The 18,489-nt window shown below is 46.6% G+C and overlaps 1 protein-coding gene across 1 annotated transcript; it reads left to right on the forward strand.

Annotated features, from left to right (window-relative positions):
* Positions 1 to 8,781: 8,781 nt before the first annotated feature.
* On the forward strand, positions 8,782 to 17,352 carry LOC122369076. The gene is made up of 5 exons (XM_043343479.1): positions 8,782 to 9,142; positions 11,177 to 11,564; positions 14,009 to 14,116; positions 14,561 to 14,650; positions 17,078 to 17,352. Exons 1-5 carry the CDS (start codon positions 9,106 to 9,108, stop codon positions 17,181 to 17,183), a joined length of 729 nt encoding a protein of 242 aa, XP_043199414.1. The 5' UTR covers positions 8,782 to 9,105; the 3' UTR covers positions 17,184 to 17,352.
* The last annotated feature ends 1,137 nt before the right edge of the window (positions 17,353 to 18,489 follow it).

An 18,489-nucleotide genomic window follows, 5' to 3' on the forward strand; every position in this document is an offset into this window, starting at 1 on the left:
TGCGGAAACGTCCTGCCTTGATCTAGCCGTTCGCCAAGGTCAGATCATCATTATCAGAAGACAGCAATTTGTCGCCACTCCACCAGTGTTTGTTTGAGATAGAACCTCAAAATTAAAGGTGACTGGCACGTACTCTGACCAGACAAATCCTATACAGTACGCCTCGAGCGCCGACAAAGCGCGTGCTGGAGAGGCGGCTGTGTACCTCTGAGGGGCACGCGGAGACGCTGAGAGCGGGGCCGATAGCGGTCCTGTTTCTGATAGGACACACGCGCGGAAAGCGGGGACGGCACGACTGAGATCAGCAGGAAATACCATGTAGCCGTCGCCAGTGCGTTCCGTACGCCGAGAGACGGTCGAAGACGGTCTACCATACCATACCAGACGGTCGAAGACGGCGAGAGGGCGGGTACGACCCCCTCTCGCCGTTTCGCTCCTGGTGGAGCCAGCGCGTCTCGGAAAAAATCAACGTGTGCCCCGTTACGAGAAGCAGAGGTTGATATCCGATTTTAAGGTCTTAGGTCAACCGGTGACCTCTGAGGTCAGGTCAATTGCCCCAAGGTACGGTTCAGTTTTTGGTGAATAACTTCACGAAAAACGGCCGCAGAGCCGCGATTTTGGCAGCATCGTGTTCGCCTCGCTTAGGCGCGTCGAGTGATATACGTTTTGTTTGGGTGAGGCCAACCTAGGGTGTTGACCTCAGGTCACGGTCAGGTCAGCGCCCCCAGATCACGAAGTTGGTCGAAGAAGGTCATGTCGCATATCATTCGATTCGGCACTGGTGGCTTTCCCTACTCGCTAGCTCAACTTGATCGGGAGTTATGGACGAAAAACTAATATGAGCTTGATGGCATCATAAATAACGTCACGCAAGGTCAGCATTGCAAAAGTGACGCATCTAACCTTGCAAGGAGTGCATCAAATCACGATTATGTGTACTTGAGATAGCTGGAGATCATTCCCGGCGCCAGAATAGCAGTTTTCATTTTTCCCCACTGACTTACGTATAATGGTGAGGTCACGAAAATGACCTGAACTCATATGACCTTTAGGAAAAACCCGAGATATACAAGTTGTGAGACTCGTAATGGATACTATAGTCCATTTTATTTCAAAAGGCGCACGGCCTGAAAATCGATTTTAGAATTATCACGTGCAAAGTGATGGTTTTGACAGAATTCAACGAACACCGGCTTGGCACGTTTCGAAATCAGACTGGTCGGCTGGTCTCTGATTTGCGATAGTTTTGAGAGAAGTATATACATACGACTCATAATGAGGAACTGTGAATCGAAAATGCTTCCACACGGGGTCTAGACATAGGCACTAAACAAATGATTAAGATGGTTACGTGGATGACTTGTTTGCAGACCTACAAAAGTAACACACGGATTGGCATTTTGTTTTACGTTTATTTCTGTTGAGTACAAAAAGAAACATGAGCCAGCATATCTGCCGATCTAGTACAATGTTGATCGATCGATTCCTGCATTGGGAAGAAGTCGGGTATGCGCCTACTAAATCTGGAAAGACTCATAAAAAGACTACTGAAGTTTGTACGTAGCATGCGAGAACACAATGTAAGACAACAATATGGAAAGTCACCAGCTTCAGCAGCTAACAATGACATGATGAGTGAGCCTGCCGTCCAGAATTCTGGCGCCCGACAGAGCCTTGTAGCAAAAAATATTGTTCTGTCTTGATTATTTAAGGATTTGCCGCTTGTTATTTCTCAAGTGATGGCCTGGCTGTGGAATCAAGGTTAATCTAGGAGTGACGGTAGATTAGCATGCAAATTCAACAGAATGGCTCAACCGCTCAAATATATGAATTTACTAACATTCTGCAATATGACACGATTTATAAGCTAAATTGAACAACTTGCTCCGTTGCACTGTGCTTATCTTTCAAAAATGGCCGAGAAATTTATCTCAGCTTGCGTTATTTTCTAGCGTCTCGCACGTGCCAACTCCAAAATAATGCTTCGGGCCATGAGCCTTTTGAAAAAAAATGGACTATAGATCTGCAAGTTTCATTTCCCTGTGAAAGCTCCTCTGGCAGTGAGGGCGTTGCGAAGTTGCGATGTTAGAGTGAGTTTGCGAAATCTGTGGATCCGCGGATTTCCTAGGGAATCCGCGAAGTCCCTAGTGGCTGCACGGATGAGCATCAAGTTTCCCAGATAAACGGGCGGGGATCCGCGGATGAACAAGACTCTTCAGGATAACCGCGAACTCCCTGAAGAGTTGACGAGATCCGCGTACCACCCGGGGAATCCGCGGAGTAACGATTCGTTCTAGTGAGTTTGCGAAGTTCCTATGCGTTTCATGCAGCTATCTTATGACAAGAATGCATGGCATATTGGGTAGATCATCTGCGACTTAACCCTCGCCCGTATTATTGTTTTCTCAGATGCTACCGTATGCGGGGAGGGGTCCGCGGGAGGAGGGGTCCGTTGGAACCCTTGCCGTGTGACCCCTGATCGAGATAGAGCTTTCCCGGAAAAATGACTTGCTTCCCGTGATTAGAAGAAGCCAATGATACCCAAACCATGCGACCCCAGGCCATTGGTTGACATTCCAGGTTTCTTCCAAATAGCATCGGGGACATCCTGTCTTTTTAATCGCCTTTGAGGCGCAACAACCTCAATTAATACCAATGCATGATTAAGTTTTCATTTGTTTGTTTGCAAGTACGCAAGGGCTTCGCCTAATTACCGTCAACTTGGGTCAAATAACTACATTCAAACGCGGGTTGATATAGGTATATACGTACGTGATGGGCTCTCGTATCGGAGCTCTAGCCCGCGCATGACTGGGGGGGGGGCTCTACAGAGCCCCCTCCCGTTTTTCAGCAATATCTTCTAAACCGTTTGACGGATCAACACGAACCTTGCGGTACCTTCAAAGGCATCAATTTGACACCTTGTGTCAAAATTTCAACCTTCTAGCTACCATAGTTGAACCAAAAATGACGTCAGAGTGACGTCATGTCGGCCGATTTTCATGCAAAATTCTGAATTACCTACGGCAAACTCTCTCAAGAGCACAGTTTTAAAGCTAGATCCATTTTCTTTGCATGAGTGGACTACAAATACACCTAGCTATGAAACTGCCATCTCAAATTTTCGATATGTTGAAAATTTTGAAAAATATGCATTTACAATTACAAAAACTATATTTTTTTGATTTTTTTCAAAAGTTTTTGACTTTCAGCAAAACCGGAATATATGAGATAGAAAACACTTTGATGAATTACATTTGCATGTTTTAGCCGAATATCCTCAAAAATAGCCAAGTTATTCGCATTATTGTCAAAATTTTAAAATTTTATGTTTTTTTTTAAAATCCATTTTCAGTACGTTTTTGACGTCGTACAGCAATATAAATGGCACTATCGTGTTCCTGAGCTCAAACTGCATCTGATAGGCACCTTTTTCGTTGAAAAATTTCATTTTCAAAATTTGACCTTTTCTGACCTGAAAGTGACCTGACCTCTGGTAAATTCAGCTGAAAATGACCTCAAATGACACAGACGACACTATTTTTGAAATCTACGAGTAAAATGGACCATAAAACATGCGTCACGTGACCGATACATGATATACAGTTTTCGTGACCTAGGATGACCTGGCCTTGACCTTAAAAATTCGAAGTAAAAGTTCCGTACCCTCAGGGTATCTAAGGCATCCGTCAAGGAGTGCGTAAGCCAAAAATGAGCCTGATCGGACCTGCCGTCCGGTGGTCAGAGCCTCAATTGTGAACTAGCAAAAATGTCGATAATTTTTACTTTGACCTGACCTGTGACGTCATCGGTGACCTCGAGGTCAATGAAAATAGGATCCGTGTGACAGTTTTTCCAGGGCTATCAGACGCCGTTTGAATTTTGACGATCGGCCCAGTAGTTTCGGAGATAGGAGGGGGGCTCTAGAGCCCCCCCCCCCAGTCACTCGCGTTATGGAAAATACCCCAGTCATGCGCGGGCTAGCATTTCCCCTTCAGTCCAAATGTTTCCCAGAATAGATACTGTGGCGCCGGGCTGGAGCGCCTGTAGGCGCGGTGCTGACCGGTCCGGTCAGGTCGGCTGTGGCAAAAGGGCAAGTTGGGGGGGGGGGGGCAGCTGCCCCACCAACTGTATAGGAAGCTTCGCCCTTGGGGAAGAGTGAGCATCATTGATATTCATACATGCTTGCATACATTCACATGATCGCTCAGATGCGCGGTAGCCTTTCCAGCTTTCCATTCATGGTTTCGCCAAAAATGGCTTAGATACTGTCCATATTTAATTGCATACCTATCAATATTTGCGAGCGACATCTAAGCGAGACGAAGTAATAATTCGCGAACCCACTAGAATGAATCTACTCTGCGAATTCCAACAGCAACTGGGAAAACACCAATAGGTACGGGCGAGGGTTAAGTCACAGACGATCTAGCCAATATGCATTGCATTCTTGTCATATGATAGCTGCATGAAACGCATAGGAACTTCGCAAACTCACTAGAATGAATCGTTACTCCGCGGATTCCCCGAAGATCCGGCTTGAATAAAAGGTCAGGTATGTCATGTTTCAGCTCTCTATCGCCTGCGTGTCCGGAGCTATCGCGAAAAAAAACTTGGGGGGGGGGGGCGGCACCCGCCCCCTCCCCCCACCCCTCGGCCGGCGAGGGTTAACGGAGGCACTTAGGTGTGTGTAGTCATGCCTCCTGCTTTACTTGTATGGTTTGATGCTATCGGGCTCAAAATAAGAAAACATTGGACCTTCATACAAGACGGACATGCAATCAATATTTCAAGCGATTGAGGTAAAAAGGAGCATTTCCAGAGCTGAAAGGCTTCCACAAAACCTCTCACTCTTGCCTCAGATCGAAAGGAAGGTATTAGAGAGAAGAAGCACGAATGTTCTGTACCTAATTGAACTTCTTGAAAAGAGTGTAAATAAAAATATAAATTCCTCATTTCACCGAAACGTTGCTAACATGACCGGAATAGATAAAGCGCCCGACCTGAGCTCTGACTATGTAGAGCTCCGGCCTGGTAGATATGTGCAGGACTTGTGATGGTTCGGGAGGCTGCTGCTTGCTGAAATTTCCACCTTGGTTACTGACGTCACTGGCTCAATGGCACTGAGAGCAGTGTGAAGTGGCAATATTTTTATCGTGCAGAGGTTCACTGATGGCTTCATCGGTCAGCGACCTAACCTGACCTGAAAATCCAGTTGATGCCAAAATGATCGGGCGTGAATCAAAGTTTGGCAATGTCAATCGTGTGTTTCCTTCCGCAGTTCACTCTATATAAGCAATCGATTAGGTCGTCAGTGGTGTGGCAATCTCAGCCCCCTCCCTTCCTTGACGAGATGAAAACGATTTATGATTTATGTCATTGAGATGAGAATCATGCCTTCAAAAAAATTTAAAGGGATTCACAAAAAATATGTCGTTATCTATGTCGCCTTGCTTCAACTTTCCAGAGTTAATTGGAAAAAGCAGACTGCGTAACTGTGATACGCTCTACAGCATTCGTTGGATGGCAGAAAAGTTAGTGAGTCACATGAGAATAATGAAGTGTGGCCGTAAGATAGCGCTGCCATAAATAGCTTGGCTGCAGCACAAGGACAGAGTGCGTCACATTAGTATGACGCACAAGGTGTGCATGATAGTGATTTAATCACCGCGATGGTCTCGAGTAGCCATAACATTAGCGCTTCTCATGATATCTTATCCGTTATGTAGCTTTTGGCATAGCTCTTAATATTTGTTTGCTCAGCATCTTGCGCAGCATTGAAGTATAGGAGGGCGAAGGAAAGGTTGGTGGTAAAATCACATCACTTTTGGATTCATCGAAGCACATACTTCTCTGTATAATCGAGGGAAAAAATGTGTGATAGTTTCAGCTCCTCCCCTTATGCAGCGTAAAATACATATGTTGCGGGCCAAGTGCGATAACGCACTTGGACTAGGCCGTTTGCGAATGGACTAGTCCATGTGCGTTATTGCAGTTGGCCTAGGCCGTTTGCGAATGGACGGGCGTTTATGCTCCCAGTCCAAGTGCGAAGTCAGGCCAAGTGCGAAATATCCAGCAAAGTGACGTCAACTTGGCAAGTCAACTTGGCATGTGCAAAGTCCCGTGTGAAATGATGCGTGCAAAGTATTGGTAACTCAACCTTTATTTCTTTATTTCTTTTAACCTTTAACCTTTATTTCAACCTTCACTAATCCTTTATTTCACTGATCGGATCAGTGAAATAAAGGATTAGTGCGATTACAGCCTGCTTTCCGTAATTTCCGATACCTTTTTATTCTCAGCCGATAAAACGGAGGCATTTGAACCCTAATCCACTTAAAAACATGGGTTCCGTAAGTACGGGTCGGAATTACAACCCTAATCCTCCCGTAATCCGCTATGTCTCAAAGTGCCCATGGAAACCGGGTCAGTGTCACCCTTATTACATCCTGAAAGTTTCATATCGATTGCTCAACAGCTGTAGCTTTGGTGCAAGTGCAAACTTTTTCGGATGTGACGTCACTTAACCTGGCCTGGCGACCTGACCTTAGGTCATCTGGAGTCAGCATTTTCACACAATGTGCGCAGAATATGGGAGAACAGGTATACAAAATTTGGCTTTGCTGCTCGCCGCCGTTTTCTCGTGATCTGTGAAAAACCACAGGGGGGTTGAAAGCAACCCCCCCTGCAGTGCGCGTATTGTTAAATGCAATGCAACACAAGAGTTTTTCGAACACTCACCGCACCGCACTCACCACACACAAGCCGCACCGTCCCGGTACACCACACCAGAGCAGAATGAATCGAGCGCCACAAACTCGACCAAATTCAGGTCGGGTCATCAGCGGGGAGCCCGGAGCACGGTACTAATGGTCTCCGCACATCACGCGACTCTCCGCTGTTCGAAGGTCACGGGGATATTTGACCTCCCCAGATCCAGATCGGTGGCCGAAGCCTGGCCAGCGGCAACACGTTGCTATAATTTCCGCGTTGTGCAGGGTTCAGCGGAAAGTCGCATCCCGAATGGACCAGGTGTGTGGAGACCTTAACCCAGAGTTGCGCCAGCTCGCAGATATGCTCCGGAGAACAAACTAAACATATAGACGCAGTGGCGTCGCCACGGATTTTCGACTAGGGGATCTGGTCGGACGGTCAGTCAAAGTAATCCCTACCAAATACTGAAAACTCCTCGGATTTAGACAATTTTATTTTGAGAATGCACCAAAATCGTTTTTAAAATAATTTATTTTATTCTTGATCGATTTTCGTGGCCAAAAGTGTGTGTGTGGGGGGGGGGCGTCGGACCGGCATATTTTCAAGAATGCGTGTGTGTGGGGGGTCCGGACCCCTCCGACCCCCCCGTCGGCGACGCCCCTGCATCGACCAGCGGTCCCCCATTCATTCGAAATCGTACCCCAATCCGAGGATCCATGCTTCCGGCGGCTAAGTGCAACGCCACAAACCCGTCCGTTCGCAAACGGCCTAGGCCATTCGCGAATGGCCGGCCATTCGCAAACGGACTAGTCCGTTTGCAAACGGACCGCCATTCGCAAACGGCCTAGTCCATTCGTGTCTCGTGTTTCGTGTTTCGTGTATTGTTGAGACCATCCACACCGTGGCTATTCAAGTCTCCCGTCATACATGTTGTAAAAGCAAAGTGGCGCTAAAATATCGACAAGTTGTACATACACATAAAGCCACATTACACACGATAAAACATATACTGCGATAAAAACATGATAAGAAAAGTGGGATGAGCTAAGCGTGAGCACATGACTAGGTGATGCATTCCCTTACTGCCAGTTTGAAAGCACGGTAGGTCGGCGCGTCGCGGCCCGGGCGGCGCGCGGCAGACCATTCCAGGCGACCGCCGCACGGTAAGTAAAGGCCTTCTGGCTTGAGGCCAGCCTGCAGCGCTGCAGGTGCAGGTCGCCGTCCTCCGATCCGCGGGTGCCCCGGGACGACACAGCACTGCGGGGCACCAGGAGCTCCCGCACGCTGGAGGTCGCGCCGTCCGCCCGCAGCAACCCCCACACCTTTGCGACGTCCCGGCGCGCCACCAGGGTCTCGATCCTCGGCCAATCAAGATAATTTAGAGTCGGTGTAATGTGTTCGTGTTTCTTTATCCCTCCCACAATCCTGGCCGAAAAATTGATAACTTTTTGAAGCTTGTGCATCTGCCCCCTGGCCGCCCCACCCCAGACGCACAGACAGTAAGTGATATGTGGGAAAACATAGGCCTGAATGATTGTTTTGAGAACTTGACCAGTGAAGTAATGCCTGAACCTGTATAGAGAAAAGAGAATTTTGTTGCACTTTCGGACGACACAAGATATGTGCTCCTCCCATGACAGAACGGCATCTGTAGTGACGCCGAGGATTTTGACTGATTTAGAAGGTAGAATTGTAGAGTTTTCTACAACGAAACAGAAGTTTTGTGTTTTTGCTACGTTATGTTTGCTGCCAACTATCATGAAGTCAGTTTTGCTGCTGTTCATTTTCAATGAGTTTACTCCGAACCAGGCATGGAGCTCGCGCATGGTGAGCTCCAGCCTAGCTCGGAGCTCGGCCAGACCCGGTCCGTCAGGGGAGGAACAGTCTATGTGGAGAGTGTCGTCCGCGTATGAGATGAGGTGGCCATGGGTCAGATGCGCCGGAAGGTCCATTCGCGAATGGACTAGTCCGTTCGCAAACGGACTAGCCTTCGCACTTGGCCCGTAACACATACACCCCTTCACGCAGTCTTGTGTATTTTTTAGAAGAATGTTTTTGGCATCCTACAATGCTTCAATAGAGTCCTACCAACGAAATTATGAAAGTGACCTGCGTGATTGGACGCTGACGCAGCGCAAATTTTACTTGGCTATGCTGGCGAATTGCGACGGCTGGGCTAGTTTGTCCCCGTGATTCCGTGACCTCCAGTCAGCGGCACAGGGTGCGTGCACCCAAAAACCATCGGTTTCCATCGCCGTGACCCATGGAAAGGGAAACTCCATAGTGATGGCTATCACAGAGGCGGTGCTCTATAAAGAATAGCGCCGCGTGTGGCGAGGGTCAGTGTGGTGGGCGCGACAGTCCTGTGGTGACCTCTTCGTCGCTGTCGTCATGGTGATGAGCTTTGGACACGACCGGCCTGCAGTGCGTGAGTACTGACCGACTATCCGACCCCCATGGGTGGAGCTTTTCCAGGGAAGTTGGTGGGGCAAAAAGTCGTCAAACCCACAATGTCCGATTATAAAGTTGAATAAAATGCCACACTGAATCAATTCCTATCATTACAAACATATTATTTTGCATTAAAGACATTCCAAAGCTCTTCAATGTGAAAAAAGATTAATTTGCAAAGCAACAAAGTCTTAGAAATCAGCTATAAAGTTGGTGGGGCAAAACGCTTATTGGTGGGGCAAGATACCAAGTTGGTGGGGCAGCCGCCCCACCAACTGTATAGGAAGCTCCGCCCCTGCCGACCCCATTGACCTCAGACGGCCGAGAGCAGAACATGCTCGTGATAGAGCATTTCGTCATTTAATTCCTATCCACTTTTAGAGCCCTCAGCTCATGTGCAATATCTCCTCAAAAGTACCTAATAGTTTGTGGCTTGGCTACATTCACATGTTTATAAATTTTTCTAGTGCAGCTCGTAGTTCATTTCAGCCTTTCTTTCTTCTAACTAATTGTATGTCAGTTGGATTCACTTAAGTGCACATACGCTTTTGTTAACGTCCCTGTCAGTGCCACCCGAGCGTTTTGCCGCAGGCTCCATTCAATTGAAGCTTTTATCTTTTATTACTCTCCCTAGCTAATTGCGAATTATACCGAATAAAATGAACAAACAGTGGAAAGCAGATGAAAAGCACACGCTGCGCCACATTTGCCTTGTTTTTTTTGGTCTTCGCTTGATTGAATTTACGCAACAATGGAGATGTTCTTTCTCGTTCTCTTTCTTTCTTTCTTTCTTTCTTTCTTTCTTTCTTTCTTTCTTTCTTTCTTTCTTTCTTTCTTTCTTTCTTTCTTTCTTTCTTTCTTTCTTTCTTTCTTTCTTTCTTTCTTTCTTTCTTTCTTTCTTTCTTTCTTTCTTTCTTCTTTCTTCTTTCTTTCTTTCTTTCTTTCTTTCTTTCTTTCTTTCTTTCTTTCTTTCTTTCTTTCTTTCTTTCTTTCTTTCTTTCTTTCTTTCTTTCTTTCTTTCTTTCTTTCTTTCTTTCTTTCTTTCTTTCTCTCTCTCTCTCTCTCTCTCTCTCTGTTACTCTCTTTCTTTCTTTTTCTCTCTCTTTCTCTCTCTCTCTCTCTCTCTCTCTCTCTCTCTCTCTCTCTCTCTCTCTCTCTCTCTCTCTCTCTCTCTCTCTCTCTCTCTCTCTCTCTCTCTCTCTCTCTCTCTCTCTAAGCTTTTATGAGCAATGAAAGCAATGAAACAATACGCGTGCATCATCAGTGAAATGTAATCTTCAACGGTACTACCCTAGTGCAATGACCGGGGATCCTCTACTTGAACTAGTAAAGCCCGCTCGTCGATCTAAGAACTGTCTGATTAGTCGCGTTCAGAGCTACGCAGGCCCATGGGGTCATCAGCGTCAGCACAAGACGCATTTCTTTTGTCCGTGCCCACAGTGTAATCCCACTGTTTACCCAAGGGGCTGTTTGATACGTCTTTGATGGCTGTGGTGTAAACCTATCATGTTGAATTATGACTTTTAATTGTTATGCAACACGTTGTCTAACACCCATGGTTACCGTCAATCTCCGTTGTCAGCGGGCAGAAGCTTTATTGGCAAGCGAGCTAACCGCTCCGTAACATGATATAACACCATTGCCTGAGCAGGGAATAATATGATTTAATTGGCTGACAAAACCAGTAAATATGATTGAACGCAGACAAACAAAGCAGTATAATTACGCCTTTCAGAAGCATTGCCAGCCGACACGTGTCAAAGACGCATGTGTCTTTGCATCGGAATGCATGTCTCTCGCTTCGAGGGGAGGATATCGAAATACTCTTCGATAGAATAAAAAAATGATGAAAGGAATTCAGAAGTGTGCTAAATTTTGGCGTCACCTTCACCATATCCATGGGAAAACTGAAAATGGAGCACGTTTTGCTATAGTAAATTCCAAGGTGTTGTAGGTTGCAGGCTTTGCCAAAGCTGCCGCACCCGCGCTGACGCCGAGCTCGGTGTTTCAGACGTCCAGCTGTGGCTGCTGGCGATAGCCGGCTGTCTGGCCGGTGGTTCTGCCAATCTGTCTCCGCTGCTGTCTGCTCCCACCGCCCACTACTCCAACAGCAGCGGGTCCTCCCTCCCCTCCAACACCAGCGGGCGCAGCTGGCGGGAGCCGCGCGCCGGCCGGGTGCGCCGCTTCATCTACTTCCCCGAGGGCTCAACCATCACCGTCACCGTGGACTTTGTGATCCCGCTGGGTGACTCGGGCGCCTCGCTCACCTTCTCGCCGTCGATCACGTTCACGCCGACCACGATCGCACGTGCCACGTACGGCGAGCACGGCCCCGGGGCGCGCAGCTTCGCCGTCGACCAGGGCCGCCTGTTCGACACCATCCAGGACGGCTTCAAACAGTGAGTACTGAGTGCTGAGGGATAAGTGCTAAGCACTGATAACTAACTGAGTTCTGAGTAGTGGGTAATGAGTAACGGGTAGTGAATATTGAGTAGTGAGAAGTGAGAAAAGAGAAGTGAGAAGTGAGTGCTGAGTACCGAGTGCTGAGTGGTGAGTATTGAGGAAGGGGTATTGCGTACTGAGCGCAATTACTCCAGCCTGGCATAGACCTGCATCCTTGCCTTCGTTTTTATTTTAGTAAATTTAGTCCGAACCTTTTTGATTGGAAGGATTCACAAGAACAGATCCACCGCTAAGCGAAGCTTGTTGCGGTGACCCTACCCTCTACCCTCCGATCGCGCAATTCCAGTTCTATGGCAGAATTTAGAGTCCAAAGTTTAACGTGACGCACATAGCCGCGCACATAGCCGCGCACGGCCGGTCCCCTCACTGACTTCGCCTGGCTACGGCCTGCCACCAACCGCAACCATACCTGTCAGGAGACCCATAAATGTCAAGCGTCCGTCGCGCTTCGAACCCGTACTGTTATAACCGGGAACGCGTGCTCTCACTACGCGGAGTCCTACGCTCTACCAACTGAGCTACGGGACCGGCTACGGAACCGCGTTTCTGAATTTTTTATCAAAAGTCGTTCTCTCTGATAACATATTTAGAGTGATATTTTTGCAGCTGGCCTCTTCTCAAACCTGTCATTGGAATATTGCATTAAAAACAAAAACAAAAAGTACTTTATTCTATGCTTAGATTGACCACATGCGCAATGATAGCGATACCTTACAATTTCCGAAAAAAAGCACATCGGGCTCTTGAGATTCATTGCAAATATAGTAGCACTCGTGTGATCGTGTCACTGTTTCAACATCGATAATTATTTTTTTTTATAAATTTAGCTCAAATGTTTGAATGAACGGATTGACAGAGCCAGAGCCAACGCTAAGCAGAGTTTGTTGCGTAGACCCCGACCCCTACCGTCCAATCGCGCAATTCTGGGTAACGGGAGAATTTAGATGCCAAAGGTTAACGTGCCCTTCAAAGCCGGACACGGCCTGTCCCACTCAACTGACTTTAACTGGCTGCGGCTGCTCCCACCAACCGCAGACCATCCCCGTCAGGAGTCTCAAATATCGAGCGCCGGAGCGTCTCGAACCCGGGCTCTCACTACCGGGAGTCCGATGCTCTACCAACTGAGCTACGGGACAGATAATAAGGTGGTATTCGTAAAATTTCAGCATCGAGGTGTGTGGTTTCAGTTTCGAGTTTTTTTTTTTTCTCGAAAATTTCAGTTTCGAGTATTCTGGTGGTACGATATGCGCTATTAAGCCACCAGATGAAGCGTCAGCACTAAGACCACCTCTCGCCATGACCAGCAAGTCTCTATCGGTATCGCCGTTTGATATCAGCAGTCGCACTTCCGCCCCGGGCGGTCAAGTGGGCCGTCAAACTGGGGGTACAAGACAAACGTGCGAGCGTTATCGGAGCTGGCCGTCGGCCGAGGGGGGGGGGGGGGGGTGCGGTCCTTCTGACTCGGGCCGAGACACCGACACTCAGCGCTCGGGGGTGGCGCTCCTTCCACTTGAAGGCTCCGCGAGTTTCGTGCGGAAGTTTCGTGCGGAAAGTCCACTCAGCACCCCTTTCTCCTTTCACGCCCAGTGATTGTTGAATGTTCGCACTCATTATTTATAAACTAAAATATCAAAGGGCATTCCCAAAAAAGCGCAAAGTCGGTCACATCTGAGATGCGCCTAAACTTTCATGTCGTTTGACCGGAAAATTACACTGAGGACAGGATTTATACCTTGATTCGTCCTTGTTACAGCAGTCGGATTTAGTGTGCTTATCGAGACCCCATTATGTTTAGATAATAGTGCCAGTACCAACCAAAGTCCGACTATCCTGCAGAGTATATCACTCTGGGTTGCAACACATTGAAGAGAAGGATTAGGCACTATCAGAAGCGATGACAATCAGCGTCACCAACGCTGTGAGGGCTTGCTGTAATCCGCCATGTCGTCTGAGCAGAGAAGGCCACTGAAGGCCACTCACACTGAATGAAAGTGTCCTGTGCCCGTCTCCTAGTGCGGCAGTGCGTTTTGGGGTTTCTGATAAGCTTACGGACGTCACGAGCGACGGTAGATTTGAGATGATACCTACGTATTTCGGCTTGTCAGATACTAACAAATCTGTCACCAGATCTCGAGTGATAAACTGTGTGATTTTCCGGCAATGGGCAATGAAATGCTGACGTTTAAATCTTTAGAAATGTTTGGAACAGATATTCTATGGCCAGAGCGGTAGCAAAACTATGCAATAGAGTTCTTTGCGCCTACATTTAAAGACATATTTTGTCATGAAAATGTCAAAGAAAAGCCATCTGTCAAAATTGATACTCCAAGTTTATCCAGCCGCTGCACTCGTTGACCACTCGCTCTTTATCGCCTGGCAGGGTGGGTCTGGACGGCAGCGCGTGCCTGCAGCGCCTGGTCTGTGAGGTATCCGGAGCACCGCGCCACCAGGACGGCCTGCTGGGAGAGGTGGTCAACACCGTCCTCCTGTGAGTAGCCACAGGTGTTCCTGTGAGCAGATACCGCCCGGTGAGTAGCACCGTCCTCCTACGAGTAGACTGATCCTGTGAGTAGACACACAGGTGTTCCTGTGAGTATAAGACACATGTGTTCCTGTGAGTAGATACCGCCCTGTGAGTAGCACCTTCCTCCTACGAGTAGACAGTGCCGTGTGAGCAGGCATAAGTGTACCTGTGAGTATAGACACTGCCCGCCTGTAGACACCAGTGTTCCTGTGAGTGGACAGTGCTCAGACAGAACACATGTATGTACCTCTGTATCTGTGCACAGTGCACACCGTTCTCAAATAAACCTGAACGAAGCGCTGCGACCGTGAATTGTAGACTGTTCTTAGATGGAAAGTATCAAGCGCCGTGTTTGATGATTTTACGTAAGATGACGCCATAATGCTTAAATCCCTCTGATCTTTACAGACAAGACTATGCCGATGTCAATGAGAATATGGTGGACACGGACCTCACTGTTTTCAAAAACTCATCAAGTTCATACGACAAACCAAAAAAGTAAGTGCATTTATTTCTATGTGATATGTCTGTCCCCTATCGTATTTTCTTTCCATTTCTTACGGTTTCATATCGATTTCTGTTTTGTGTTCTGACTTTATTTAATAGTAACCTGTTTTATTAAGGTTGTGAATTTTGTAACTAAAAGGCTAGTTAATCCGTTGGTGACAGTTTATGTTAACAGCAAGGTAATATAAAAGGCAATTAATTTCTAAGCAATACGTGATGATGTCATTTTTACCGTTTGCTTATACATCGAATTCGGAAAGTGATTTGCTTTTTTTTTTGCCTAGTGAGCCTATTTCTGTTAATTCGACTGCGGGATTTAATAATGTCACACCAAATGTCTGTCCATCGCATCTTTAGCGGTATCATACAGGGTGACACAAAAAAAACGGTCATCACCAAAATTCGAATAACTTCGTAAGTTTTATTCAGATCATCACCAAACTTCGGCCACTTAAGGTCACACCTATGTAGCATACATCCACCAAGTTTCAAGTCTTCACAACGAATACTTTTAGTACAGTATGTGTTTTACTGACGCTCCACAATGTCCTCCAGGTGAGCGCCACGGCGCTGCAGGGCGTAGGCACACTTGCATCCGGCGGGCAAAGTTGTCGATAACCCGATGGCTGTGCACTTTACAGAGTGCAATGGCCTCTGGAGACAGTGCTCAGGGGGTGTGCTACCCCTGAAACGTTATTCTTATCGGGTTATCGACAACTTTGCCCGCCGGATGCAGGTGTGCCTACGCCCTGCAGCGCCGGGGCGCTCACCTGGAGCACATTGTGGAGCGTCCGTAAAACACACACTGTACTAAAAGTATTCGTAGTGAAGACTTGAAACTTGGTGGATGTCTGCTACATAGGTGTGACCTAAAGTGGCCGAAGTTTGGTGGTGATCTGAATAAAACTTCTGAAGTTATTCGAATTTTGGTGATGACCGTTTTTTTTTGTGTCACCCTGTACGATAAAGAAGTGGTCGATGTCAGACAACAGCCTACAACAGTAGTTTCTGTGGTGGTCGGTTGTATATAATTCTGAACGAGGCCGGTGTAAATAAATTTTCAAGACCGAGGTCCTTACTGAATTTTTGAACGAGGCCGAAGGCCGAGTTCAAAAATCAGTAAGGACTGAGTTCTTGAAAATTTATCACCGGCCGAGTTTGGTATGTATTTTACTGTATGCCAACGATCAAAATAATTGTCTAGACCGAAGCTCTTAGCTGTTTTTTGAACGAGGACATCCCAAAATGTTGACTTGGTAATTCGTTTTTGACCGTGGTCACTTTGCTTACACCAGTTATTACTGTATGCCTGGCCTATTCAAATACATTAGCCAGAGGGGTGTGGTAATAACTGGTGTAAGCAAGTTGACCACGGTCAAAAACGAATTACCAAGTCAACATTTTGGGATGGCCTCGTTCAAAAAACGGCTAAGAGCTTCGGTCTAGACAGTTATTTTATCGTTGGCATACAGTAAAATACATACCAAACTCGGCCGGTGATAAATTTTCAAGACCTCAGTCCATACTGATTTTTGAACTCGGCCTTCGGCCTCGTTCAAAAATTCAGTAAGGACCTCGGTCTTGAAAATTTATTTACACCGGCCTCGTTCAGTATTATATATTACCACACCCCTCAGGCTAATGTATTTGAATAGGCCAGGCATACAGTAAAACATCTTCCATTCATCATACGAGGGTTCTCGCATTTTTGGTAACAGTTTGCCAGAAATTCTCCGTGGTTTGGTCTCAGGAGAACTCATGGCACCGTCATATCGCTGCCGAGCACCATACCCTGGACGGGGCGGACTATGCTGAAGCCACGTAATTCACTCACAAATCAGAGCAAATAGAAAAAGTCCACTCACCTTTACAGCTCTATTTGTATCAATATGTGCTCTTTCAATGAAGTTGTATTGCCCCTAATCTTACCTGATTATCTGTCTCAATTCCGTGAGAAGTGCACCATAAATCTAAAATCTCAAACCCTAAGCTCAGCTGCCATGATAGCGAAAGCATGGTACTTACGACCTTGTCAGATATTCGGTGATTGACATGACAGCTGAGCACTGAGCAGACTCCAAATCGGGATGTGGGCGAAGAAAAAGGCCACTTCACAATTACAAGTTTACACATTTTACCACATTTTATACAACATGCAGCTTTCATCATTCTCTGCGGGCTTGACACGAGCTGACACTTTCGAAATGCAACACAAATACCATTGAAAAAGAAAAAAAACATGGGAGCATGCAACAGCAAACAAGACATTCTATAAAAATAGTAAAGATCATTTTAACTTTTCCTGCAAATCTGTCGGAATCCTTATTTTGATGCACTAAAAGTGAAAATTTATTGCTATTATTTGTCTTTCAAAATGGAGCGTGTTCTAGTCTAATTTCGAACTGACTTCATTTTCAGGTTCCGTTCGGATGACGTGAAGGCAGCTCGGTTGCACGGCAGCTCACATGGCAACTGTTCGGAGAGGTTCAGCACGTGTCCAGTCTCCATGTTCAACATCTTCTGAGACTGGAATGAAAGACGCAGAGCTTCAAAGGTCGTTTTAGATGAATTTACTTATAGGTTCAAACAAAACGGGTCGTTGTTATGTTGTTATAGCTTGCTCAGACGTGTGAGGCTTGTGTTGTTTTGTTACATGTTGAAACGCTGCTAATAAAGTTAAAAAATTATCTGCTTTTTATACCTGTTTCAAAATGCAGCCTACTCGAAGACTTAAGGTCAAATGCTTAACCCGCGCCCCGCTGGGGGGCAGAATCTGCCCCTTCCCGTTTTTCGCCAATAACTTCTAATCGCGTTAAGCCAGTGACGTCAAACTTTCAGTACATTATCATACATCAATTTAACACGTTTCCTGAAATTTGAGCGAAATCCGTCGGATTTAAAAAAAAATGACGTTTAAGTGACGTCATGTCCGCCATTTTTGCCTAAAAAACGGCAAAATTTCCAACGCCGCTTAAATCTTCATTTTCTTAAAGGAATGAAGACGTAACAAAAAAAAAGTATACGTGATTTTACTTTGTCTATCAAATGGCTATCTCGTTTTTTGAAAATTTTGGATTTTGGCCCAATAAAAAGCTGACTTTTTTTGGAAAATAATAATACCCCTCGCCGGCCGAGGGGGGGGGGGGGCGGGTGCCGCCCCACCCCCTATTGTTTTTTTCGCGATAGCTCCGAACACGCTGGCGATAGATAGCTGAAACTTTGCATACCGGACCTTTGATTCAAGCCAGATCTTTTGACACCAACCGCATTTTTGGGTCAGGTCAGGTCACTGACCTATGACGTCATAAGTGAACCTCTGCACGGTCATCAGATGTCGCCACTTCGCAACGCCCTCACTGCCAGAGAAGATGTCACAGGGAAATGAAACTTGCAGGATCTAGTATCCATTATGAGCCTCACAACTTGTATATCTCGGATTTTTCCTAAAGGTCATATGAGGTCAGGTCATTTTCGTGACCTCACCATTATAAGTCAACGAGGAAAAATGAAAACTGCTATTCTGGCGCCGGAAACGATCTCCAACTATCTCAAGCACACATAGTCGTGATTTGATGCACTCCTTGCAAAGTTAGATGCGTCACTTTTGCAATGTTGACCTTTCGTGACGTCATCTATGACGTCATCAAGGCTATATTAGTTTTTCGTCAACAACTCCTGATCAAATTGAGCTAGCGAGTCGGGAAAGCCACCAATGGACTCAAGAAGACCTGCCGAATCGAATGATATGCGACTTGACCTCTTTCGACCAGCTTCGCGACCTGGGGGTGCTGACCTGACCTTGACCTGAGGCAAACACTCTAAGTTGACCT

Source organism: Amphibalanus amphitrite, unplaced genomic scaffold, assembly GCF_019059575.1.
Source record: "Amphibalanus amphitrite isolate SeventyFive unplaced genomic scaffold, NRLGWU_Aamphi_draft 001004F_arrow, whole genome shotgun sequence".
In the NCBI taxonomy this organism is placed as follows: Eukaryota; Metazoa; Arthropoda; class Thecostraca; order Balanomorpha; family Balanidae; genus Amphibalanus; species Amphibalanus amphitrite.

What these genes read in the sequence shown, in the direction of transcription:
- LOC122369076 (XM_043343479.1), top strand. Translation starts at nt 9,106, where the DNA reads ATGGTGATGAGCTTTGGACACGACCGGCCTGCAGTGC. An exon ending in ATCCAGGACGGCTTCAAACA is followed by an intron (nt 11,565 to 14,008) that starts GTGAGTACTGAG and finishes ATCGCCTGGCAG; the next exon opens with GGTGGGTCTGGACGGCAGCG. An exon ending in GTGGTCAACACCGTCCTCCT is followed by an intron (nt 14,117 to 14,560) that starts GTGAGTAGCCAC and finishes TGATCTTTACAG; the next exon opens with ACAAGACTATGCCGATGTCA.